Below are 24267 nucleotides of genomic sequence, written 5' to 3' on the forward strand. Positions count from 1 at the left end.
TTGTCTTGGCTCTTGGAGTCACCACAGGGCTGTAGTGATTGGGGTAAGTATGGATATTGACGGCAGTGGGTTATTCCTACCGAAATGGAGAATCTAGTGACACCAAAATAAATGCAAAATTTCTCAATAACAACAGACCAAGTCCCTCTCCGTTGACATGAATTTTCTTGAATAAGACAATTGAGTGAAATATGGTCCCTCTCAGACCGTATTCCACCAGTGAAATATGGGCTGTGATGCTGACTGTGGTTTCACACTTCCATCAGAGGATTATTTGAGTCCGTGAGCTTCAAATTCATAAGGTACATATATTTATTTACAGACAAGAATTACTGCATCTTTTGAACTGATCAACTTGGTAGTCTCAGCCAAGCAACACAAAAACTTCTCTCAACCAAAGGAGAGTTCAAGTGTTGAAATCTTTGTTCTCAGGGAGTTCAAATACTAGAGTCCAAATTTTCATATGAGGGTTAGGCCTTTGAATGTCTCCATAATTTCTCCATTTCCTTAGAAAGAAAAAGGAGGAGATAGCTTAGAAATTTGTAAGAGTGCCCTGACCTAAATTATTATATCATGACGCAAGTGTTATATGCCATGGACCACCATGTTTTCAGGTTATTTATCAACTCAGCTACTCATTTACAAATTACAAGCGCAGCATGTTGTGAGTTGTTCCTGATTACTTGTTTTTCACTTTCTTGTATTTCTCTTTCAGCAAAAGTTTGTGATTTTTTATTTTATAATTCATGTTTTAATACATTATTTTTTAAGGTTTGAGACTATTTGATCTTGTCATCCTGATTGTCGAAGGATGAACCATCGACATATTCAGTCTAAACTTGGAAAAAGAATCTAATTGGCTCCTTTTCTTGTGGTTCTCAACTTCATCCTTGGGTTAGATCATACTTCAATTAAGAAAAACCCTTGAAAGTTTTTCTTTGACATGCACCCAATCTTCCTCCCTTTATGATTTATACATTAGCACATGTTGCTATTAGACATAGCATGTTTAGTTCTGGTATGAACTTCAGCTTTTAAATGATTTCTCTTCTACTTCTTTTGGCTCACCATTCCAATCACTTGGTAGGGATTCCCATGGAAATGCTTGCATCCAAGGGTTGGTCAGAACACTGCATTCCTCAGATGGCCTCCTGAGACCGCGTGGGCAACCGCAGACCTCTTGGTATTCTTGTGGCCTTGTGGCCATCTATTAGCTGATAGCTAAGAAGGAATAAGGCTCTTACTGAAAGACCCACAAGAATGAAGAAGGATGCAGCTGTCATACACCATATTCATGCTCGGATCTCCACATTCTCCGACCTCGTCTGGTCTGTGAATGATGCAGCCTTCACAAAGGAAGTAATAATTGTGCAGTTCTGCTGGCCTCTTCTGTTGAGTTGGCTGTATAAGAACAGGGAGCTAACGGGCACCATGAGCTGATGAATCACTGACAGCCACACCACACGAACAAAGAGCTTGCCCTTTAACCATCTGAATCCTCGAAGTGCCAGAAGATTTGCATTGCGTGTTTTTCTACAGTTCATACAAGTGGCATCTGCTCCTCCTCCCTTGGTGATCAACCACGTATGGAAGGAACGAGATCATCTTTTCCTGGTGGGGCAGCCATCTCATTCGTACAAGTGGATAAAGACATCAAATTGATTGGCCGTGGTGTCATTACGTGATACATAGTTCTTGATCAAGAAGGTGCATAGTTGTGTCAATTTAAGGAAGATTTACTGCTGTTATTGCCATCCATCTTTACTACTAGTCATCTTGTACTCGAAACAAAAGGTTTTTATTTCTTGTTATATGTTTACTTACAATGAAGCATATCATCATCCATGCACGCTTGAAATGTGTTCTATGGACAAAGATGAATGCAACACATGATACACTTTTTAACTTCAAGTTTCTTTTCTAACGAGTAATCTGAGACTTCTTTCAGGGACACAATTATGCGACACGAAGATACCCAATACTCTGTGCAGGACAGGGCATACTGCAAATCCACGGATGACATGACTCCGTAGGTTGTACTCTGTGCTCTTCAAGTTTCCCCAACAAGAAGCATCCAATAGCTTCTTCTTTTCCAAGCTAACGGTGCATGAAATCGATCAGGTCCATATTACTGGCAGCTACACCGATGGCATGTAAAAAAGGAGGCATGAAATCTTTTCACCTTCCCAGATCCCGACGGCAAAGCTAGCAGTGGTCGTGGGGGACCGGAGAAGGGCCGAGAGGTGGTTGCGTCGAGCAATCGTTGCCGACGGAGAAGGCAAAGACAAGGACCATGTAGTCCCCTCACAAGGAGTTGGGAAGCAGTGACTGGGATTCCCTGTTCCCTGTCTCGCTTGAGATAGGTGGACGGAGCTCCTCAGGAAGAAGTGTGACGGCGACGGGCGATCGAAAGGCTCCGCCACGGCGCGCGGGCCCCGCGCGGAATCCGGCCAATGGACCTTTCGCCCAATAGCATTCCGAGGTAGCGGATGCCCTCACCATCTCGGCCAATCATGTTTCGAGTTAAGCCGCACGCGGGCCCCGGTAGCCGCATCTCGTCCTGTGCCAGCTCGCCACGTCGCCAAAAGCGCTTCCCCACCCTTTTTTAACGCAAATAACTGCCGCGGCTACTTCGGTTCTCAACATGACTCTACTTGCACTTCTCTCCAATTGACTTCTCCTCCAGCAATGAGCTACGCCGAGAAGCAGCGCTCGGCCGGTGCCGTGGCAGCCAGGACGGCTCGCGCCTGCGACAGCTGCCTCCGTCGCCGCGCCAGGTGGTTCTGCGAGGCCGACGACGCCTTTCTCTGCCAGTCCTGCGATGCCTCAGTCCACTCCGCCAATCCTCTCGCCCGCCGCCACCGCCGCGTCCGTCTCGATACCGCTTCCTGCTCCTCGCCATCCTCCTCCTCTTCTTCGCCCCCGACGGATGATGTGTCGGGTGATCATTCGATGCCCCCGTGGCTGCATGGCTTCAAGCGCAAGCCGCGAACTCCTCGCGGCAAGCCGGGGCGAGCCCTCGCGGCGGCCAAAGTGGAGACCCTCGTGCCCGACCTCGAGACGATGTCCACGGAGGAGAACCGATCCAACGAGGAGGAGCAACTCCTCCACTGCGTGCCCACCCTCGACCCTCTCCTTATCGAGTCCTGCTCCCAGCATCCAGTCGACGATGGCAGCCCTTCTGAGGACGACGTGAAGCCGGCCCTGCAGCTAGCGGACTTCGCTCACGTCTCCGCCGCCGATGGCCTCGCGGGTTTCCGTCCGTCGGACTTGGACCTTGCGGAGTTCGCGTCCGACATGGAGGCCTTGCTCGGTCGGGGGCTCGACGACCACTCGTTCTGCATCGACGGGCTGGGCCTAGCGGACGCAACGCTGGAGGATGACGGTATGGAGCATGTGAAGGTGGAGGATGGCGACGCCGCCTGTGGTTTCGGAGTGGAGATCGCCTTATCGAAGGACACGATGGACCTCGACTTCGACAGCCGGACGGCAACGATGGCGGTCCAAGTCAAAGACCACAAACCATCACAGGAGGCAGCAACGAAGAGGAGGCCGATACTGAGGCTGGACTACGAGGCTGTCATCGTTGCCTGGTCGTCCAACGGATGTTCGCCATGGACCGACGGCGAGCGGCCACAGTTCGACCCGAGTGATGCATGGGCGGACTTCCTGGTAAGATACTGCATCCGTGCTTGGCTCCGACCTCTTCATTTAGCGGGTGATCCGTCCTCTTACATGCCAATATCTTGTCACAGGTGGCGGAGGCAGGAGGCGGAGGAGAGGTGCAAGGGATGTATCAACAGGCGGGTCACATGGCGGCGGTGGATGGAGGGAGGGAGGCAAGAGTGTCGAGGTACCGGGAGAAGCGGCGGACGAGGCTGTTCTCGAAGAAGATAAGGTACGAGGTGCGGAAGCTGAACGCAGAGAAGCGACCGAGGATGAAGGGCCGCTTCGTGAAGCAGGCAGCAGCTCCTGCCTTATCATGCCGATGAAGCAGGAGGAATCAAAGAAACCCCACCAAGTTAATGAACTCTTTGAATGCAGATTGCTAAGTTCAAGCAGGAATTGTGGGTAGCAGTCATCAATGGAAGTTGATATCTATGTATCTATATATCTAACATATCAATCAATTACTAGTGCTTCTTTTCGTTTCTATGTTAAGTGGTGTAGTATCATCAATGGAAGATGATGATATGTAACAGACCAAGTAACTCTTGTTTCTTCTTTGCAATTCTATCATTTTTTAGGATTGTGATGAAGAAAAAGCTTTATTTGATCAGTTCTTCAACTTTGATGCTTGCTCATAATATCTACAGCACCATATTCTAATCTTGGTTTACTGCTGTAGTCCTCAACTAGAAATCGACAAGGATTGTATCAATGATTTTGGGATCGTCGGGAGTGAATGTATATAGTGAAGCATTTGGATTCTTGAATCTTTGTTTCCAACAAAATGCTATCATCTGATACCTTCTCTCCAAACAACACTTGCAAAACAGTGGAGCTCGGTGCAGGAACAGTGATCCGTATTGCCTAATGCAGACTGATGAGTAGCAGCAGAAAACATGGAAGAAACTAACCAGTCTCGCTGGAATTGCAGAGTCCTCTTTCCATTCAGGATTAGTGTTACGCTTTACTGCTGGCGTCTTCAGTTTCTGCATAAACTCATTTTAAAACACAGATTATATTGTAAACATATATATACATATACGTAGTAGTATATGTATCAATAAGGCATAAACTCTACTACGTGATGATTCCCTTCAAAAAAATTCTCTTTTTAGGATTTTCGTTATATCTCTTTTTTTTGTAAGATCATGAATGCCTCTATTTGTCAATTTATGTCTCGTTCTCTCTTCATCACTCCTTATCTTTACCATCTCTCTTTTTGGGTGAGTTCGTCGATTGTCTCATAACTATCCCACTTTCACGAGATAGATATGGGTATAATTGATGTCTCATGACATCCCTTCCTAACCTTCATCGTGCATTCAGAGTAAGAGTGATCGGAATCAAGAAACTTGTTCGCCCATCTCGAGGATGACATAGGGGTCGTTGCTCCAAAGGTCTCGGACGGCGAGGCTCACCCCTCACAGCACCTCGTGCTCCGCCACCACTTTGGTTTGTCATCCTCTCTCGCACCACTTCGTATTAGGAGATGGAGAAGCAAATAAATAATAAAAATAGAATAATATGGTGTAATTGAAAATAGAATAATTTCAATAAAAAAATTAAAATAATATTAAACAAAGAGGTAAAATTAAGAACACCATTCATCATCTTTGTTTGATGAACATGACACTATTTATAGAATATAATGATAATTTTCTCACCATTTCATATCATTTATGATTTAGGTATAGAAACTATACTTAGAACATGATTAAAATTATCTAAAATATGATAACTATATAAGATAGAGTGGACAAAGATGACCCTCATACGACTGATAGACGACGAGCTCTAATAGCAATGTGGAGAGAACGAGTGTCGTCAAGTCAGATCCACCTAAATCTGAATCTGAAACTGAGTGGCTTACCTGATTTTGAATTAACGGGTTGGATTCGGATCCTATTGTTGGGTTGGTGATCGAATAGCGCACCATCAACAGGTGGGTGTGAGTCAAGTTAGGTTAGATTAAGATGGGACACGATTAAGTGCCGAACAAAATCTACCGGGGAGAGATTTTATAATTAATTTTGACCAAGACAATCAAGTCAACTCAATTTAAAAATGGAATAAATGGGTTGGGCACAGATCCAAGTATGTCTTATACTAAAAGATTCTAAAGATATATATAATCAAAATCAGAATATTCTTTTTTGATTCTAAAATTGACCCTAGATTCGATTTAGATTCATAAAATATAAAATCAAAACATTTGGGAACTCGCGTACGTGTCTATCTGCTGTGCTGCCTTACTAGACATCGTGATTAATTTCTATTATTCTAATCTACATTGCAGAAGACAAACTGGAGATTTAGAATATATTTTCTTTGTAGTAACGACACTGAGCACTAAGAAGATACCTCACACAAAATTTACAGTCAGCTGTTGCTTCATGAGAGAGACAGACCACATGACGGAGAGAGGGGAAAACTGTGGTGTCTCTATGAAGCAGCTGCGATTGGTGGCAGTGTAGGAGACTGGTTGCTGTTCTCTGTGACTCCCTCCGTCTCTATTTCCTCCTCGGCGTCCCACAGGACTCTGGCATAAGAAGCCAAGATGTAGCTGCAGTGGCAGAGAACACTAAGTTGTCTGCGTCCCTTGATTGGGCTGGTAAACCTTTTCTCACTAGCAAAGGAATAAGAGCAGGAGTGGAGTTACCAGTCGTCGGGAGCAGCTTGGACGGCTCGGCGGAAGTAGGTCTCAGCTCGAGGAGCGTCATGGCTAGTCTCCCACACCAGATCGGCGTAGAGTGCGAGCACGCCGGCGTCGCTCGGGTTCGCCAGGATCGCCCGCTCGCAGTACTCCTGCGCTTTGGCCACGTCTCCTCGAACCTGCAATGGCTCAGCCATAGCGGAGATCACCGCCGTAAGAGATCTCAGATGCAAGCCACACCCTTCTCTACTCGTCTTTAAGCTGCACAAGGTCGAGTAGTGAGAAGAGGAGAAGAGAAGCCATGGTGAGATGCACCTCTTTCAAGAACTTGGTATAATTCCCGAGGATAAGAGAATTCCCGGGGTCGGCTTCGATCATCTGTAGGTAGTACGCGTCCGTTGCATCGTTCCCATGGTTAGAATCCGAGGGGTTGAGTCCGCCGCTTCCATCATTTTCAGCACCACCACCTCCTCCTCCACTTCCTCGTCTACCTCTTCCACCACTGCAGGTCCTACCACCACCGGTACAAGCATCGCTAACCACGCCGCTTTCGTCCAGCTCCGAGGTGGTAGAAGAAGCAGGGGAACTCGAATGAGGTGCCTCGATGACCTCCTTTATATCCAGCGGGGAAGGCAAGCCGCGGGAGGCGAGGGGCGGCGCCCGGAAACTGGGGGAATGGTCTGCCCCGGACATCGCTCGCAGCACCAGCCGCCTCCTCGCGGACGGAGACGAAGCGGAGGGCGAGGCGCCGAAGGAGGCGCTGGTGCAGGAGGAGAGGCAAGGTGTGATGAGGTGGGCCAGCGAGCGGGCCCTCGGGAGCGGCGGAACCACCAGCTCCCCCACCCCCACAGGTAACTCACGGGCTGCGGCCGCCACCCACGACGAGTTCGGCAGAGGCAACGAAGCGCTGCGAAGGAGGAGCATCGCATGCGAGACAAAGGACAGATCAAGTAGCAGCGGCAGAAGAGAATCAACCTCCGGTTTGATTTAAAGGCAATCATCCGAGAAAACGCAAGATCTTTGTTGCTTTACTTTGATCTTTTGGATGCCTCCGTACACTGCATGATTGAGTTGCTTGGATCATGCGGCGCAAATAGAGACACCTGTTGTCGGGGGGGAATAATGGAGCAGAGGAGAGGCGTCAGATAAAAAGGTCGGCCAATGTGACTTGGTTTCACCGTCTCCTCGCGACACGCTAGCACTTGCAACACAGCAGACGTCCAAATAAGAACAAATATCTGGACAAGACCGAAATCGATTAATACACGCAAGAATCGGACCGCCTATTGACCCGATCAATTCTCGCATTACATATCAATTGGTCTAATCCTAAAATTAATGACTTTATGTACAAATAAAATTCATAACATAGTGAAAGAGATCACCAAATAACGTTCAACTCTCTCAAGAGTACTGATTAATCTCCTCTGTGCAACAAAAAATCAAAATCAAAATCTTCATGTGACCGTATAATTGAAATATAAATTATCCTTAATTTAGCTGGATTAAATCCATCAATTGATCTATTCATCATGTTGGACCAGCATTTGATCATCGAAATCTAAAGATTTTGTTGATATATATAAGAGCACCAAAATATGAAAAGCTTACCAATAAATGTAACTAAATCACTTTTTTTTACAGCATTCAATCTATTTGAACTCTCTGCTACATCAACACTGGATCAAATTCGTACTATTATTAAAGCAATACAACGTAAACAGGTATTATGCATGCAGAGAGTTGGGTGGTTTTACCTGAGATGATACATTGGAGTGCCCATTGAATCAACGGCATGCATTCAGGAATTGGCTGAAACTTTCTTTGTGAATGATAATTCTCCACAAAACAAAGGCATACTGCAGCAACAAAATTAATAAACAAAAATAGTGACAAATGTGCCAAAGGAACAAAGAAAGGAACAGATGTATCAGATGGTTTGATCATCATACAAGTACAAAGAGAATGAGTTTACAGAGCTTTACCTGATGGGCGAGAGGCCACAGTGTCAAGAGCGTGGTGTCTTCTCTCTATTTCTTACTAGTATGGAGACAATATCAACAAATGTAGCTCAGAATTCACAGTTACGCTTCTACTGCCTTTTAAGAGGTATGTTTTGTCCCCTGGAAACTGTAGTACTGGCTTGCAGATGAGAGCACCTTCCTGTCACCATCAACAGGCCATCTCCATGGAGCTTCGACCTCATAATGTAAAGATATAGTGGCATGACAGCATGTTAGATGACAAAAGGCAAATAATATAAAATACTATATAGGAACTACTGAAAACGCAGACAGCTTCCCATATCCAACCAAGAAAATTGTAGGGAAAGGCATCTGATATAAAGAGAAATAATACTGTGTTACAGAAGCAAGTCTCCTCACGGATGGTTCATTGAAGTACAGCTGATACAGTTATATAAAAAGAAGATATATATTTGGACAGACCAGAACATATTGATCGATGTTTAAATCCTTTGCACATACTACCATAAGGATAAGAATATGGAAAGTCAATCTTGCATACAACAGAAAAGAAGAATATCTTCTCACTTTCACACTATTTCCGTAAGAGTGTGCTCACCTGGGCAAACCTTTTCAGTAATGTTCATTGAAAGAAAAGTACAGGCAATTAGGAATTGAGTCTGGGCAACCCAATACAATTAAAAGCTATTGCTTTTTAAAAGTAATGTTCAAGCTCCATTGAGTCTGTTTGATATGCAACCACTCAGAACCCAAAACATGACTAAGTGTCTAGCTAATATGGCTGTGTATTTTGAAAAGAATAAGAATCAATAAGGACACCGACGTCTTTATTGTAATTGATCTATCAATTTTATTTAGTCCAAATCATTGTTTAAAATATTTAAATTAAAATTAATAGTAATATACTCATCAGACCCATATAAATCAATCTTAGTCTTACTTACTTTCGATGTGAAACTATCAATGGTATTTCAATCTCCCCCACTCAAGCATGACGCATGTGAGACAGCTCAATGGTGGCTCAATGCCATGACAAATCCTCTAACTTTATCTTGGTAGTCGGCTCTGATATCAAATATCACGATCCGGGTTTGATGGGTTAACTAACCTATTAACTTTGTTTTGATGTAGAACTAATCAAAAGTGTTACACAAACAATACATTATGTATTATGTACTATATAACCCCATGATACTATGATGCTATGGACAAAAGGCAAATTAATGACAATAAACTGTAGGAGATTTATGCATATGTTATGATGGTACAAAAGGAAACCAAGCAATATGGGACTTCCAGCTGAACCCTACACAAGAAAGTTACAGTTATGATCTAAGAAGGAAGCATATGCTAGATTTGAGTGAAAATGCTACACTTACTTTCCCAATATAGTTCTTAATAGAATACTTATACTTTCATCAATTTCAAAGATTGTAGTTCATATACATACACCAATGAGATTCCATCATTCTATAAACCAGGAGCGAGAAGTGAAGTAATAGAGAATTGTGGGAAGCCAAATACAGAATAGAGGCTGCCTCCAAAAGTATCGCACAGCAGGTGGTACCCTCGACCAAGGAAACTACCAAAGAAAAGACGGAGAAGTACCTAATGGGCAGATCAGAGAAGGTAGACAGAAAGGGCAAGAAGAGGAAGATGTATTAACCAGCGATGGAGATGGGGACCGTTGCCGCTGGAGGAGGAGGTGTTGGAGACCGACTCTGGCTGCCACCGCATCTGCCGAGGAAGCCCTGTTGACGAGCGGGGAGAAGGATAGGAGATACGGGGAGGAGATTGAAACTGAAGCCATGAGGGAGGGAGAGCGGGCGGGCGATTTGAATCCTTATAGGTTTTCTCTTATAACGAATTTGCGCATGAAAATTATAAGGTGATTTTCCTAAAATACACCCACATTTTATATATTTCTCAAACAATAGCCCTATTTTGATTTTTCTCAAACAATACCCTTAATTCAAAAGAAATTTCAAATTACCTCTCAAATGTTTTTTCGCTTGTTATAGTATTTTGGCCTATTATAGTATTTTTAGCATGTTATAACATTTTGATCATCACAACAAATCACTATAAATGATAAAAATAAACTCCTAATCTTATAATGACTTATGAGTAATGATAACCAAATAGATATAGCTTAGAGTTTTTCAATATCTTAATAAAACTACTATAGCGTTCCAAATGAAAACATTAAAATAGTAAAAAAACTAGTAAAAAAAGATGAAAATTTTGATGAGAAAATTTTTGAGGTATTTTAGGTATTTTTAAATTATAGATAGTATTTGGGAAAAAAATGAGGGTACCGATTGGGAAACACCCAAAATGTGAATATTTTCTAAGAAAATCACATGAAATTATATCCCAAATCAATTTAAGATTTTGGTTGCATTACTTTGAAATTAACATGTATGATAAGGGATCTCATTTCGTGAGGTATCGATTCTACGTATTTAGCCTAAAATATTTGATCAAGTTTGAGATAGATTCAAGTTAAAAAATAGATCCTGGAATATATATATATATATATATATATATATATATATATATATATATATATATATATATATGAGAATTTTTTGAAGCAGATGAATGAAATCTGAACATGAACAAACTAAAATCCATTACAAAACACAATGCAGAAACAGTAGACGAATCAAAGTCAACCAAAGATCACAAAAGCAATGAATTCTTGAGTTCAGACTTCAAAGTATAGTCGCCACAGAGAGACGCATCAAATGAAAAGAACAATGGCATCGACTGTTACCTTTGGTTCATTGAGGAATACAACCGGAGACGTCATGATATCAGTGGCCACACAAAACAGAGCCATCATTCATACAGGAATAGACACTGGTGGATCCTCCTCTTCCATCACCACTGAAAAACCCAAAAAGATGGCATCCACCGTAGGTAAAGATGTTACAGATTTTGATCACCACATATGTATGGAGCCAACCAGAGGCAGAGCATCATACTCCTCATGACCAGTCTTTTGTTACAGAAGAACCAAGAATCACAAACGTAGATCAACTAGTATGCCAAGAACACCAAATAGGATCACGTATCCATAAAACAAGTTTATTCATTATAGAAAGGTCGCAAAGATCTCAGTCCTCCTCCATCAGCTTGCAAAAGTGGGGATTTGGTGAAAAAACAACCAATCAAGGTTGTCACGGCATGCTCCAACTATATGCAGCCATAGCCAAATCCTGTTAGTCGCAAGCATCCGATAATAACTGTGCAAAAGCAACCGAACAAGACGATAAAGCAGACAACAGACTCCAATGACTCAGAAAGCATAAAACCCAGAGTGGAACGACGGAAAGAAGTGACCAGCCTGAAACATCTGGACTCAAGTTCAGCCCACAAATATTGCCAATATGACTTGGCTAAAACACCAGAGACGCACTGCATGAGGCTTCCCTGGTAATTAAAACCTAACCAGGATCATATGGAAAACATCTACCACAACCGATGACTACACCCATGAGTGAATAACTTACCCCATACCAGATATGGTTGTGACCTCCAAGACTTTAAGCCAAAATAGAGGAAATCCAGCCAGTCGATGACTGCCAAACACCCAAAAACAGAGTTCTCTTTTGAAGAACATCTGCAAAAATGAAATCAGCCACAGGTCCATTGAAGATGAGCAAATCAGTAAGGAAGTCGAAAGCCCATGACCAGAGGATATGAGCCAAAAACAAACTGAAATAGACTGCTTCTGTTCACGACGTGTTTCTGCTTTCGGAGATCATGAAAGCTTGATAAATAGACTCTCAAGAAATATCCCTGTACCAACTTTTACCCTGGTGTTCATCTAGGATATGATATCACACCACCATAGCTTCTCCTCGAGCAAAACAATCCCATGGGTGCTGATCAAGCTGCAGTTCTGAAGATTCAGTCCCACCATAGACTTCCCCAGGTTTCCCAAGAATGGCACAATCTTCTGAGTGACCTTTGAGCAACTTGAAAGTGAAAGGACATGGAGATTAAGCTGCCTCGCTGATGCCAGGACTGCCACACCGTAATCACTTACTGAGCAACATGACAAATCCAGGTCATCAAGCATGGAGCAGCTGTCTGCAACTGCTAGGAGGCTTCTATCAGTAATCTTCTTACAACCATTAAGATTAAGCATCTTCAGTGTACTTCCATGTGCCTTAACCAGCAAGGTAACCAAGTCATCTGTCAGATCAACACAACCACATAAATTGACCTCCACAAAGCCCACCTCAGAACTCCCAATCAATTGGATGAGCGAAGCATCAGTGACTCCGGCTTGTCCACTCAAGTCTATTTTCTGTAACTGGGAGCAGATCCTCCCCACCACTTGCAAGCTAGCACCCGTGACACCTGGACAGTCTCGGATGGTCAGGGACGTAAGTGACACGCATGATGGTAGCCGGGTTGGGGAAAAAGCTAAATCTTTGAGGCCGAGGCATCGCACCAAAGCTAGTGACTTTAACTCTGAATTGCATGCCAAAAGAGCAGTGACACCCATAAGAGTAATCCGGTTACAATCTTCAAGGTGCAAACTCTCAAGTGCCCTCGCTGTTTCAGCAAAAGCTTTCAAACCATCATCAGAAAGGTAGTAACACTTGTGAACAGAGAGATGCTTCAGGAAAGGGGAACCCTTTGCAATAGCTTCCAAGCCTCTATCAGTCAGCTTGCCGCAACAAGTAATGGTTATGGACCTCAACTTCTGCAAGCCAAGAGTGTTTCCCATAACCCAAAATCCCTTTTCGCCAACATTCTGCAACCCAATGAGAGATAGCTCAATAACATTCTTTCCATAATTACCAATAACAGCAAGAGAAATGTCACTGATGTTCAAGGTGTGAAGTTTTAGCCTTTCCAAGGAAGAAGATGCAGAAGAGACCAAGCTTGCAATTCCTCTGTCACCAACATGCAGGCAGTCCTTGATGGAAACAGACTTTAATTTTGGACAGCAACGACCAATAACCTGAAGACCTTCATTACCGATGCTTGAGCATGAGTCGATTGTCAAAGACATCAAGTTGGGGCACTTCTGAGCAACAGCCATGAGGCCCTTGTCAGAGATCAGCGGACACTGGCAAAGGTCAAGCCTTTCCAACAGTGGGCATCCATCGGCAATCTCCGACAGGCCAGCATCAGTGATTAATGGTACCTTCCACATGGATAGAACATGAAGGGAAGGACAAGCATGAGCAATTGCAGAGAGCCCCACATCAGTGAGCCGAGTGGAATTACTTCCTCGAACGAAAAGCTTGCCCAGCCCACCTCGGCTGTAGGTACCAAGGGCAATAGAAGCAAGTCTAATATCGGTAGCTTCCTCTGCATCCAAGCGCCTGGTGAGATAACCATTGTTCTCACTTTCATGCTCATCCAGAGCACAATCTTTATTCAGATCCGGCACAGGTTTCTTCACAGATTCGACACTAGGCTTCTTCTGAGCTATCTCAGAAGAACGGATGCTGCTCAGAAGCATAAGCCAGCGCTTAGACACGCAAGCGGAGTTGCTCCTCTCTTTATCTCCTGGCAACCGCCTGAGGATCTCAAAGAGGCACTCTTCAGGAAGAGTGTCGATCGAACGCTGCAGCTTCTCATCCGCGATTTTCTCTCCTGCTCGAAAGATGAGCGGAGCAGTGACCCTGGGCCTCTTACGAGGAGGGCAATAGACATCGACGTTACGCGTGAGAGACAGAAGCAAGCTCGAATCCACGAGGTTCGAGAAGAGAGGGCCACCAGGGCATATATCATCGCTACCTGCAAAGCCGAGAAACAAAGGACGTGATCAGTTCAGAAGTTGTGTGATGGAAATCAAAACAAGGACACAAGCGACATCCTCGTGAAACCCCTAAAATCAAAGAAGATCATGGTAGATCCAAAAAGCAAGCATAATCCAATAACAAATTAGTTTCCCCAAAGTTATAGCCAAGAATCCATAGATCTTCTGTTAAGGCCCCCTAAGTTCGGTAACACACATATCTGCTCTCCAAGTCACAGTAAAAACCACCGAGTTCCCCAAAGGAACCAAACGCAAGCAAAACGAATAGACAACTAAGCAGGGATCGGATAATGATATACCAAAGGAAAGAAAACAACGGCATCCGACCCTGTGTATCAACGTTTCCACTTTCAAACAAAGCTGAAATCCACAAAAACTTACAAGAACCCTCCTACCCAAGAGGGCGAGCCGGAATCCGTCAACACGAAGAAAATCCCACCGAAAAACCAAGGATCCAACAGATCACGCAGCAAAACCCATCCATCGATTTCAAGACAAGCATCATCGTCCATTCACGGACCAAACAAGGAGCAAAAGGATGGATTACCTCTGCGGTTGACGAGCGCCGCCATGCGTGCTGAGAAAGGAGGAGGAGCAACTCCGAGGAGCCGAACCCGATCACCACAACCAACAGCAACGAAATATAGCCAATCGACGAGAAAGACAGCGAAGCCGGATCCAGAGAGACCGCCGAGCGCATCAGAGGAAGAACCCCGCACGGATCGGTCGATCTATAGGGGGGAAAAATCGGAGCGAGGGAGAGGAGGGAGGAATCGGGTTGGGTGAGGAGCGGGGCGTCGGCTGCACATAAAAGAATGGGGAAGCGACAGAGATGGGGAAAAGGTGGGGGGAAGAAAGGGAGATGAAACGGGAAGGGAAACGGGCCGGGGGGATGCATCGACCACGTGGTCTGCCAGCCATGACCATACACTGCATCCGACCGCATTCCGATCTGAACCCGCGCGCGATGGAACAAGTAATGGGGGCGGATTGGGCCACGTGGCAGTACTGTGTTCATCCAAATAAAACTAAAATAGCATATTTACCCTTTTGAAATTTTATATCTCAAAAAGGTCCTGAATTCAGCATTTTTGCATATACGTCCTTGTAAACTTTGGAAATTAAATTAGAAATGGGTTTGCTGTTCTACCAAAGTTTTATTTATACATCCGTCCTTGTGAAGATGGAAAATGACACACACACCCCCTTACGTAAATTACGAAAAGATGGTGAAGTATGAATAATAATTAAAAATTCAATTATGAATTATATGTTTTCGTATGAAAGATTGGAATCGAAACGAGTTAGACAGATCAATTAAGTGACGAGTGATATCATCCATTAGGAATATAGTGTCGTCATATGAATTGGAGAGCGGGCGATGACATTTCCTCGCACCATTGGCGTGTATCACAAGTGATGTGATGTGTGTCCACTTCTCGCACTCCATCCTTATCCTCCCTACCCAAATGGAAACATGGCATTAGTTTATAGTGCTAAATCACTGATTTATTTACTTCTCTTTTAATTTTCTTCCTTTTAATTATACTCTACCGAGCAGCAAATATCATGTCAGGAAAGAAAATATGTGAGGAGGAAGGAGACAGATGCATGCACTTTGTTAGGGAGAAGATGCAGTGCTGCTGGCGCCCTCTCCACCTTGCAATTTTCAGAGGTCAAAGCACATGGAGGACGACGAAGAGGAAGAAGAAGAAGAAGAAGAAGAAGAAGAAGACGAAGAAGATAGCTGCAGTTCCACATATGCATGCATTCATGTCTGTATTTGGCCTTGGGATGATCTTTACATTCTTCGCTCTTTTGTCTGTGTACGGTGGCCTTGGGAAGATGCAGCAGTTCAACACATGCTGCTTTCTCCTCCTTTCATGGCGAAAATGGCAGTGCCATTTGACTCTCTCTCTCTCTCTCTCTCTCAAATTACAAGTTGTATATTCTCTCAAATAATTTTTGAACAATACATAATAATCTTATGATCACTCAAAAGTATTTATAAGATAATAATATTTTTATTTTTATATAAAAAATATTCATGGTGTTTGCATATATCTCAAAATATTCATCAATCAAATCAAATAATATTGACTACAATCGAAGGACAAGTGGACATAAAGCCAATCTTATGTTGTGAAATCGAATAAAGTAATCGAAGAAAACTTTTGATACTTTGTTTTTCGTAACGAACACTCTTTGACTAAATATACTAATTAAATCCTCTAAACATATACTAACTTTAAGTAACATATAGGTCTTATAAAACAAACCTAATCCCTCTACACCTTAGTCTGTAAAGGTTTAGATCTCTCGATAAGTAGCTTAACAAAAACTTTCGAATCTGATTCAACATGATACCGATGCAGTGTTGAACTCTTCATGAACAGCACAATCTCCACAATAATTATGTATGTTGGGCATCCATTGATTCAACCATATGTGGATTACAGTTTTTTTATTGGATATATTTGGATTATATTTATGCGCTATTGAATATTTTTTTTAAATAATAAATCGGATCAATCAATTAATTCATCATTGGTCATGACATGCAATCATAACATAAAAGGTGATGAATAAGTTGGTCTTTTTACGAGAATATATATATATATATATATATGTGTGTGAACACATCATCACAAATAGTATCATTTCAAGGATTATATATTATCTATCTCAATAAAAAAATTTGATGAACTTAACTCATGGTTCTTTAATATATATATATATATCACTTTAACTTTTATGATAGTCAAAGTTGAAATTTAACCGGTGATAATATGAATGTAATGGGTAAAATACAGGAAAAACGGGTGATAGTATAAATTGAAAAAGAAAGTATATGATAATGATATACAGGAAAAACTTCACTAGGAAGACGAGAGATGGTGGCAAAATACTATGACATCACAAGTATTGTGAGATCGAGACATCCATATATGCTCCATTGAATGAATCAAAGATGCATGGTGGCCTTTGACTCCATGAGAGAGAGAGAGAAGAGAATCTTATTATTACCCTAAATACCGACGGTGTATTTATAAGATAACAAAATTTTAGTTTTTAGGATTTTTATTTTTGTATATAAAATTATCTTCATACTTCTTCAATTATGTCGTTTGTATGAACCTTAAAATATTTATCAACCAAACACCTATTGAATATAATTGAAGGATAAGTTTAAGCCAATCTTATACTATGAAATCGAATAAACTATAGTAATCGAAATTTTTTTTTTTGATTATTTTTCTTTGCAGAATTTTTTCTTATTTGAAAAATAAAAGAAGATGATCGAGAGATCAAACCCAATAAATCATAAATCTTAGCCCAATACAACTAAAGGTCCAGTTTAAAATTTTTGATCCACATGATACTATGAATAAGGCTCAAAATTGGATGAACAAATAATATAAATAAGAGAGATATCTATTCCTCATTTGGTACTTAATATATTATCTTCATTTGGTTAATACTTTGATTTTATTCAATGGACTCTACGAGGTCCACAACCAGGCATTAGCAAGGACATCGACTTGGCTCTATAGGACTAGCCATGTATCACTATTACTATGTATCCCTAAGTTCAATAGATAATTTCATAACCTATTGATGATCGAAAGATATATATAATTGTTCTCAACATTTACACATCAATCTAATGATCCTCTACCATACTACAAAAGAATCTCCTTAAATATATTTTTTATCGTACACATTCTTTGACTAAATATATTAATCCAATCTTTAAAATTATACTAATTTAAGTATCATATAGGTCTTAGAGGATAAATCTCAAATATGATTTTTATAAGACCTGAGAACTAATCCATCAACACCTTAGTTTGTAACATATTTAGAAGTGGATGAACCTCATACATGTTCGATAAACAGTATTCATCAGTAATAAATCTTAATAAAAATTAAATTATTAAATTAAAAGTTTTTATTGAATATATTTGGATTAAATTTATGTACTATCTTTGTTATGAATAATTTTCTAAGAGAAATATCTCAGTTTCGTCAATTCATTAGTAGTCATCATATGACGTGTATATATTGCTCATCGCTTGTATATTTTTAAGTCTTATAAGTATTATGTGAATGCAAGAGGTGATGAGTAGGCCGATCTCATTATATATATATATATATATAACTTTTATAGTAGTCAAAGTTAAAATTTAACTTATGAATATGAATGTAATGTGTATTTGGAAAAGAAAGTATATGATATACACGAAGACCATCACTAGGAAGACTAGGGATGGTGGCAAAATATCATGACATCACAAGTATTGTGAGATCGAGATAGCCATCAGTACTCCATTGAATGAATCCACGGTGGCCTTTGACTCCATGAGAGAGAGTGAGAGAGAGAGAGAGAGATTTTGAAGAGAATCCAACATGACAATAAGAATATACCTTTAGAGATATAATAAGTAGATGACATGCGATGACGTGAGGAGAATAAAGTATCCAAGGATGGAATATGCCAATGGAATGCTCATCCATTCGTCACCTTCTTTAATGCACATAAATGTGTCTTTTGTCGTCTAAAAACAATAGATGTGACATTGATATTTTTTCATACATTCTTACGATAAAAAAAAGATTTAAATACTCTTAGAAAAAAAATAGTAATATTGTTATAATAAAATAAAAAATATAATATAGTTCTTAAGTTATTCCATTGGAGTTGGATCTTATTTTTTAACGATAAAAGACTATGCCGATATAAAAAGGTCGAATCCAACGAATTATCTTTTGTATTTAACCCTATAATTTAGGCATTATTTTTCTATCCGAATTCATCCAAAAACATGATGACTAATAGAAACTCGAGTTCAACAATGTACAATGCCATTATTGTCACCTAATTATACTCTCTTCGTGTCATTCATCCGCAAAACTCGGTTGCGTGTTTCGAGTGATGTTATCCTCAGCCTTTTCATTGCTTTTACTTACTTTTGTTGATTCCAATTCAATTAATTGATCCTTAATAGAGAAGGCAAGAGACTAGTCACAGGCGGAGCATCCAAGCCATCCATCACCACACTTTAAATGATGTTGTTTTGCTTTGTAGATTCGAGTTATATACGTGGCATATTCCACTTGGTTTGTAGATTCGAGTTATATATATATATATATATATATATATATATATAATGAGATTTACTTCACCGCCATGCACTTGCATCTGTCTCCCTCAAGACAGGGAACACTGTTCGGCCTCATAAAAGCCGTGGATCCCACCCACACTAAAGGGTACTCACGTAAATACACAGCAGACCAGATATGCTACCGTTGTCGTTTAGAAATTAGAATCATCAACGAGTAACATAACCACAAATGTTACCTTATGAGAGTACGAGTCGAGTTTCCGGATCAACTATTGGTAGCTTTTGTGAACCCTGCCGGGGAACAAACACGTGAACCTCACTCTCCCCCTGTACCTGTCGCATGAAGGAACGATAACAACGACATCAATGGCCGACGAAAGCGCAGAGAGAGAGAGAGAGGGGGGGGAATAAAACCCAAAGATATGCTCTTCCTCCTCGTATATTCCCTTCTCCCTCGCTTGCTCTTCCTTCTTATCTACTCTGCGAATCCGTCGGCCCACTCTATATCGTCTCCTCTCTCTCTCTTCCTTCTTTGACGCATCTCTTCCTGCTGCTGTCCCCGCGACTTGATCTCCCTGCATTGCCTCTTGATCGCTTAGCTAGATAGGGAGGTCGTGGATCTGAGCGTAAAGTTTGGATCTTGGAGATGAAGTTCGGGAAGAGCCTCAGCAATCAGATAGAGGAGACGCTGCCGGAGTGGAGAGACAAGTTCCTCTCCTACAAGGACCTCAAGCGGCGCCTAAAGCTCATCGCCGCCGGAGATAAGCCTGCGAAGCGGTCCAAGGTGGCCGAGGACGGCGCGGCTACCGGCCGCGCCGCTTCCTTAGTGACCCGGGAGGAGGAGGAGGAGGAGGATTTTGTGAGGCTCCTCGAGGCCGAGCTCGACAAGTTCAACACCTTCTTCGTGGAGAAGGAGGAGGAGTACATCATTCGCCAAAAGGTCTCCTCTTTATTCCTTTTCTTTTCCTTCTTTCTTCGTTTCAGGCATTCTAGTTCCTATAGATCATTAAAAGCGACTCATTTTTCTTTCCCTGTTGCAATTAGGGTGCCAAAATTTGATCTTGATTTCAAATTGCAAGCTATAAACGATGGTTAGATATATGGCTAATCCTAACTCTAAAACGCCATCTTGGTACGCGATTGCCCGTAGGAGAACGAGGTTTCGATACTTCTCCTCTGATTACAGATCTCAAGAGAGTGTATTCTCCTGAGATCGATTGCAGAGATTTGGAGTCTTGAAAGATTCAAGTTTTCCTTCATTTTCTTTCCTCTCGATCCAAACAGGGACACAAATTGGTCTTTATCTACTGTCCTCTAGTTTGTTAAGTATCCGATTAGAGCTCCCATTCTGCTTGTTCTTTAGCTTTTGGAAATTGTGGTGCGGGTTACTGAGTCCTATCTCCATCAATATGTCGCTTTGCAGGATCTGCAGGATCGAGTTGCCGAGGCTGTCTCAAAGGATTCTGATGAGCAGCTGATGAAAGTAAGGAAGGAGATCGTGGACTTCCATGGAGAGATAGTCCTCCTCGAGAACTACAGTGCCCTCAACTATACTGGTATATCATCTTAATCTCATCTTTGACAACTTATTTGCTCTAGTTCTTAGCCTCTTTTCTGCACTAAAAAAGTAAACATCTTAATCTCTTTTCAGTTTCAAGTGAGTTGTGCTGCATAATCATGTATTCACTATTGTCGAATTTAATGAAGTCTTGGAACAATACTAACTAGCATAATGGCAGAAGAGATTGAGAGAAGTAGGATGACTTCCATCTAATTCGAATATTCATGTCTCGCACATTCGGCACTGACTTCTTCAAGGCGAAAACAAAAAAACTTAGTTACACTCATCATGCTTATGCTCAGTATAAGTTACTGTTCTTCACTTGAGCTGAGGGTGTGGGGAAGGTCGATGTTTGTGTTAATGAGTCTTTTTGTCTCATTTACAGAATCTAAGCATCACAGATTGACACAATCACCGGAAAATGACATGTAATGCTTGATTGCTAAATTTCCCATCCCCATACTTGACTCATTTTTTAATCGGGTTACTCTCGTAAATCCATTTCTGGTAAGAACCATTTGAGCTAAAAAATATGACTAACTTCATGTTGGATTTAACGGATTGGTGAGTCGAGTAGAGAACTGAAACCTCTGTATATTGTTGAATTTTAAACTCTAGAACTATCATATACGGATTGCCAAACTCCACAAAGCAAATTTAAGTTGAACCAGTAGCTGCTTATTATGTTTTGTTTAGAGGCTGGTTGGTGGTTATACAAAAGGAATTTAGGATTCCCTGTATTTTATTATATTGTAACGTGCCATGGATGTCTTGGAGAGCATCAATGATACGGTAAACTAAGTTTATAGAATCATAGCAGGATTCAGTCTTAGGACAGCCTATGCAAGATAATGATGGATGAATATTGCAGGGCAGGCAATTATCCAGTGGAACATTAGGGCCTTAATGAATGAAGAATTAACAACCGAAGATTGGGGCAATTAACAACGGTTCTAATATAACAGAAGATTCACAGCACCTTAATGAATGAAGAATTGGGGCCTTGTCCTAAAAATGAATATAATAGGAATTACATCGGCCAGCACCAATTATCTGCTCCAGAGGAAAATATAATATATTATACGAAACGGTCAGGAATTCTACAAGGTCAAATTTTTATTGATAAATAGCCTAATACTTATGTTTTTCAGAGAGAACTTTTCATGTCAGCTTTTCTTCCAGCTCTCACAGAGGCTGATTGTGCTTTGTGGTGGATGAACAGGGCTGGTAAAGATACTGAAGAAGTATGACAAGAGAACCGGAGCACTTATTCGGCAACCCTTCATCCAGAAGGTGCTGCAGCAGCCCTTCTTTACCACTGACCTGCTAAACAAACTTGTGAAGGAGTGTGAAACCATGCTGGACCACCTCTTCCCTAAGAACGAACCACTGACATCCACGGACGATTGCGATAGAGAGAATGGAGAGCATAAGCAATCAAAACCCAGCTCGTCGCTGCCCCAAACAGTTCCAGAGCTCGAGGAGATTGAATACATGGAGAGTTTGTACATGAAGAGCACAATTGCGGCATTGCGGGCTCTGAAAGAGATCAGGAGTGGAAGTTCCACCGTGAGCTTCTTTTCATTGCCTCCCTTGCAGAGCAATGGAAGGAAAAATAAGTGGAACAATGTTCCTATACTCGAACAAGAGGCCAAGTAATGACCAGATAAAAACTTCTTGGAGATGCAACACTATCATCGGTTCATTCACAACTTTCTCTTCTCCTTTTCTTTTCTTGTATCTTGTAATCTTTCACCTTCACCAGATTTCAGAATCCAGACCTACAAAAGATGTATGATGTTGAAATCTGAATGTCTGCAAGGTTGAATAGGAGAAATTGGTTGTCAATGGTTGAGCCTAGCTAGTCTAATTCCATCTACTTCGCAACAACTCTTACTTCCAATTAGGGTGGATGAAATAATAATGTCATAAGATTCATCCATTGACAAGGTCCACAAGCACTTGTATCCTATGGGTTTGTCCATTGATGAAGAGCTCCTTGAAATGAAGCAGACAGTGATGTGACCATGTTTGAATTCTGAGACAGTCTTAGCAGAGCAATTGCGTGGAGTTGACTGAGCCTTCCGACTGTTCTTCTATGAGGGGGATAAGATGCCTCAGTTAAGAATTCTCTGACGTCTTATTCCCAATGCATTAATTATATTAACTGCTAACTTTCGATCTAAATAAGTAAATTAAATCTGTTCTATTCAATCCTGATGGCTGCTTCACCTGCGTAGCTCAACTTGACTCCCACCTGTTCGGACGACCACATGTTCTTAGTCCACCCTCATGCGTTCGTTGACTTCCACGATGAACAGCCAACCGTTGCGACACAACCAACGAACAACCGCTACAAACCAGCACGAAAGCTTCACTCTTTTGGTAATGGCATGAAGATAATGTCGGTTCCTAATAAAGTTGACTTTCTAGGAAGGAATACGATATGATTCATGCGTTGCTGTTGCGGTAAATATATAGGTTGTGGACATGATCGAGAACATGCAAGCCATGGACAGCATGAGATCTCGTCGGAACGCAGAGCTGCAGCCGCCGGTGATCCGTGAGGAGTCCCGCAAGATTCGCAAGCCCGTCGTCATCCACCTGGTGTCGCCCACGGTGATCCACGCGAAGTCCGGCGAGTTCATGGCGTTGGTTCAGCGCCTGACGGGGCGTGATTCATCGGCGGCCGACATCGTCGGCGGATCATCGGGACCTGCAAAGGCAGCTTGCTTCCAAGGACGAAAGCGGCAGCTTCCGGTGCGGGTCAAAGCTCGAGCACTGAAAGCCGTCGGCAAGGAGACGAAGACGTGTTTGGATCAGACCTCCTCATCGTGTCAGCCGTCCGTTCCGCCGGCGCTGTTCTTGAGTGACTTGAGCCCACCATGGTCGGGTGTCGCAGAGCTGATCGCTGCGGATCACCCATTAGTTTACTCGAGTAAATTCTAATTCAGTATGGAAAATCGAATCGAGATCGTAAGCGATGTATATTATTATTATTCTAAATGCATTTTTAGATCTGAAGAACTTTAACGAGGCTCTGATGCATGCCATCCATCTTCTGCTCGGTCAAACTGTGTCTCGTGGGATTCGGAAAAGTCGAGTAAAACAAAAGAGATCTCACATGTCGGTCGAACAATCGCACTTGATGATTTGAGGACTAATCTCCACGCTCTTTTCAACTTCTTCCACGGGAATCTTTCGTATAATCCACACGTTAAAAGGCATCCTCACATGATTCGATCAATGTGCGGGCCACAATAGTATCGAAGACACACATTCCTCCAACGTTTTGCCAAGAACGGAGCACTTCATCTGGAGCAATGATTGATGAGCTTATCAGAATCTAGTGGAGGGCATGCAAGGCATTCTCAGTCAAGATAAGCTATAAGATTGGGGTGGAACCATGTCAACGATTCTTCATGCGGATTCTTCTTCCCCACCGAAAAGATGCTGAGCTTGTAACGTTCGTCCATCTGTCG

General features: G+C 42.1%; 5 protein-coding genes across 7 annotated transcripts; 3 read left to right on the forward strand and 2 right to left on the reverse strand.

The window, feature by feature from the left end:
- Positions 1-2262: 2262 nt before the first annotated feature.
- LOC103982312 (zinc finger protein CONSTANS-LIKE 16-like) lies at positions 2263-4288 on the forward strand. Its single transcript, XM_009399207.3, has 2 exons — positions 2263-3672; positions 3756-4288. The coding sequence occupies exons 1-2, from the start codon at positions 2689-2691 to the stop codon at positions 3990-3992; spliced, it is 1221 nt and encodes a 406-aa protein (XP_009397482.2). The 5' UTR covers positions 2263-2688; the 3' UTR covers positions 3993-4288.
- Positions 4289-4402: 114 nt separating this feature from the next.
- Positions 4403-10838, reverse strand: LOC135611248 (uncharacterized). 3 transcript variants are annotated; one of them, XR_010486479.1, is made up of 6 exons: positions 8308-10838; positions 8080-8181; positions 6638-7523; positions 6329-6501; positions 6031-6232; positions 4403-4655 (listed from the first exon to the last, which is right to left on the reverse strand). XR_010486479.1 is itself a non-coding variant. In XM_065106793.1 (5 exons), the coding sequence occupies exons 3-5, from the start codon at positions 7244-7246 to the stop codon at positions 6112-6114; spliced, it is 903 nt and encodes a 300-aa protein (XP_064962865.1). In that variant the 5' UTR covers positions 7247-7523; positions 8080-8181; positions 8308-10838; the 3' UTR covers positions 5965-6111. The 3 variants fall into 3 exon arrangements, 1 of the variants encoding a protein (XP_064962865.1); XR_010486480.1 differs by lacking the exon at positions 4403-4655 and adding an exon at positions 4763-5144; XM_065106793.1 differs by lacking the exon at positions 4403-4655 and having other exon boundaries at positions 5965-6232.
- Positions 10839-11058: 220 nt separating this feature from the next.
- Positions 11059-14938, reverse strand: LOC135611247 (EIN3-binding F-box protein 1-like). Its single transcript, XM_065106792.1, has 2 exons — positions 14646-14938; positions 11059-14076 (listed from the first exon to the last, which is right to left on the reverse strand). Exons 1-2 carry the CDS (start codon positions 14668-14670, stop codon positions 12143-12145), a joined length of 1959 nt encoding a protein of 652 aa, XP_064962864.1. The 5' UTR covers positions 14671-14938; the 3' UTR covers positions 11059-12142.
- Positions 14939-19612: 4674 nt separating this feature from the next.
- On the forward strand, positions 19613-22633 carry LOC135611249 (SPX domain-containing protein 1-like). The gene is made up of 3 exons (XM_065106794.1): positions 19613-20164; positions 20648-20780; positions 22008-22633. The coding sequence occupies exons 1-3, from the start codon at positions 19871-19873 to the stop codon at positions 22442-22444; spliced, it is 864 nt and encodes a 287-aa protein (XP_064962866.1). The 5' UTR covers positions 19613-19870; the 3' UTR covers positions 22445-22633.
- Positions 22634-22776: 143 nt separating this feature from the next.
- On the forward strand, positions 22777-23806 carry LOC135611250 (uncharacterized). The gene is made up of 2 exons (XM_065106795.1): positions 22777-23170; positions 23267-23806. The coding sequence occupies exons 1-2, from the start codon at positions 23078-23080 to the stop codon at positions 23732-23734; spliced, it is 561 nt and encodes a 186-aa protein (XP_064962867.1). The 5' UTR covers positions 22777-23077; the 3' UTR covers positions 23735-23806.
- The last annotated feature ends 461 nt before the right edge of the window (positions 23807-24267 follow it).

Source organism: Musa acuminata, chromosome BXJ2-4 (assembly GCF_036884655.1).
Source record: "Musa acuminata AAA Group cultivar baxijiao chromosome BXJ2-4, Cavendish_Baxijiao_AAA, whole genome shotgun sequence".
NCBI classification, from domain to species: domain Eukaryota; kingdom Viridiplantae; phylum Streptophyta; class Magnoliopsida; order Zingiberales; family Musaceae; genus Musa; species Musa acuminata.

Coding starts and splice junctions, on each gene's coding strand:
- LOC103982312 (XM_009399207.3), top strand. CDS start 2,689: ATGAGCTACGCCGAGAAGCAGCGCTCGGCCGGTGCCGTGGCAGCCAGG. Junction 3,673..3,755: donor ATGCATGGGCGGACTTCCTG/GTAAGATACTGC, acceptor ATCTTGTCACAG/GTGGCGGAGGCAGGAGGCGG.
- LOC135611248 (XM_065106793.1), bottom strand. CDS start 7,246: ATGCTCCTCCTTCGCAGCGCTTCGTTGCCTCTGCCGAACTCGTCGTGG. Junction 6,502..6,637: donor ATACCAAGTTCTTGAAAGAG/GTGCATCTCACC, acceptor GAGCCATTGCAG/GTTCGAGGAGACGTGGCCAA. Junction 6,233..6,328: donor CAAGCTGCTCCCGACGACTG/GTAACTCCACTC, acceptor CTGCCACTGCAG/CTACATCTTGGCTTCTTATG.
- LOC135611247 (XM_065106792.1), bottom strand. CDS start 14,670: ATGGCGGCGCTCGTCAACCGCAGAG. Junction 14,077..14,645: donor GGCGCTCGTCAACCGCAGAG/GTAATCCATCCT, acceptor TCGGCTTTGCAG/GTAGCGATGATATATGCCCT.
- LOC135611249 (XM_065106794.1), top strand. CDS start 19,871: ATGAAGTTCGGGAAGAGCCTCAGCAATCAGATAGAGGAGACGCTGCCG. Junction 20,165..20,647: donor AGTACATCATTCGCCAAAAG/GTCTCCTCTTTA, acceptor GTCGCTTTGCAG/GATCTGCAGGATCGAGTTGC. Junction 20,781..22,007: donor CAGTGCCCTCAACTATACTG/GTATATCATCTT, acceptor GTGGATGAACAG/GGCTGGTAAAGATACTGAAG.
- LOC135611250 (XM_065106795.1), top strand. CDS start 23,078: ATGCGTTCGTTGACTTCCACGATGAACAGCCAACCGTTGCGACACAAC. Junction 23,171..23,266: donor ACGAAAGCTTCACTCTTTTG/GTAATGGCATGA, acceptor GTAAATATATAG/GTTGTGGACATGATCGAGAA.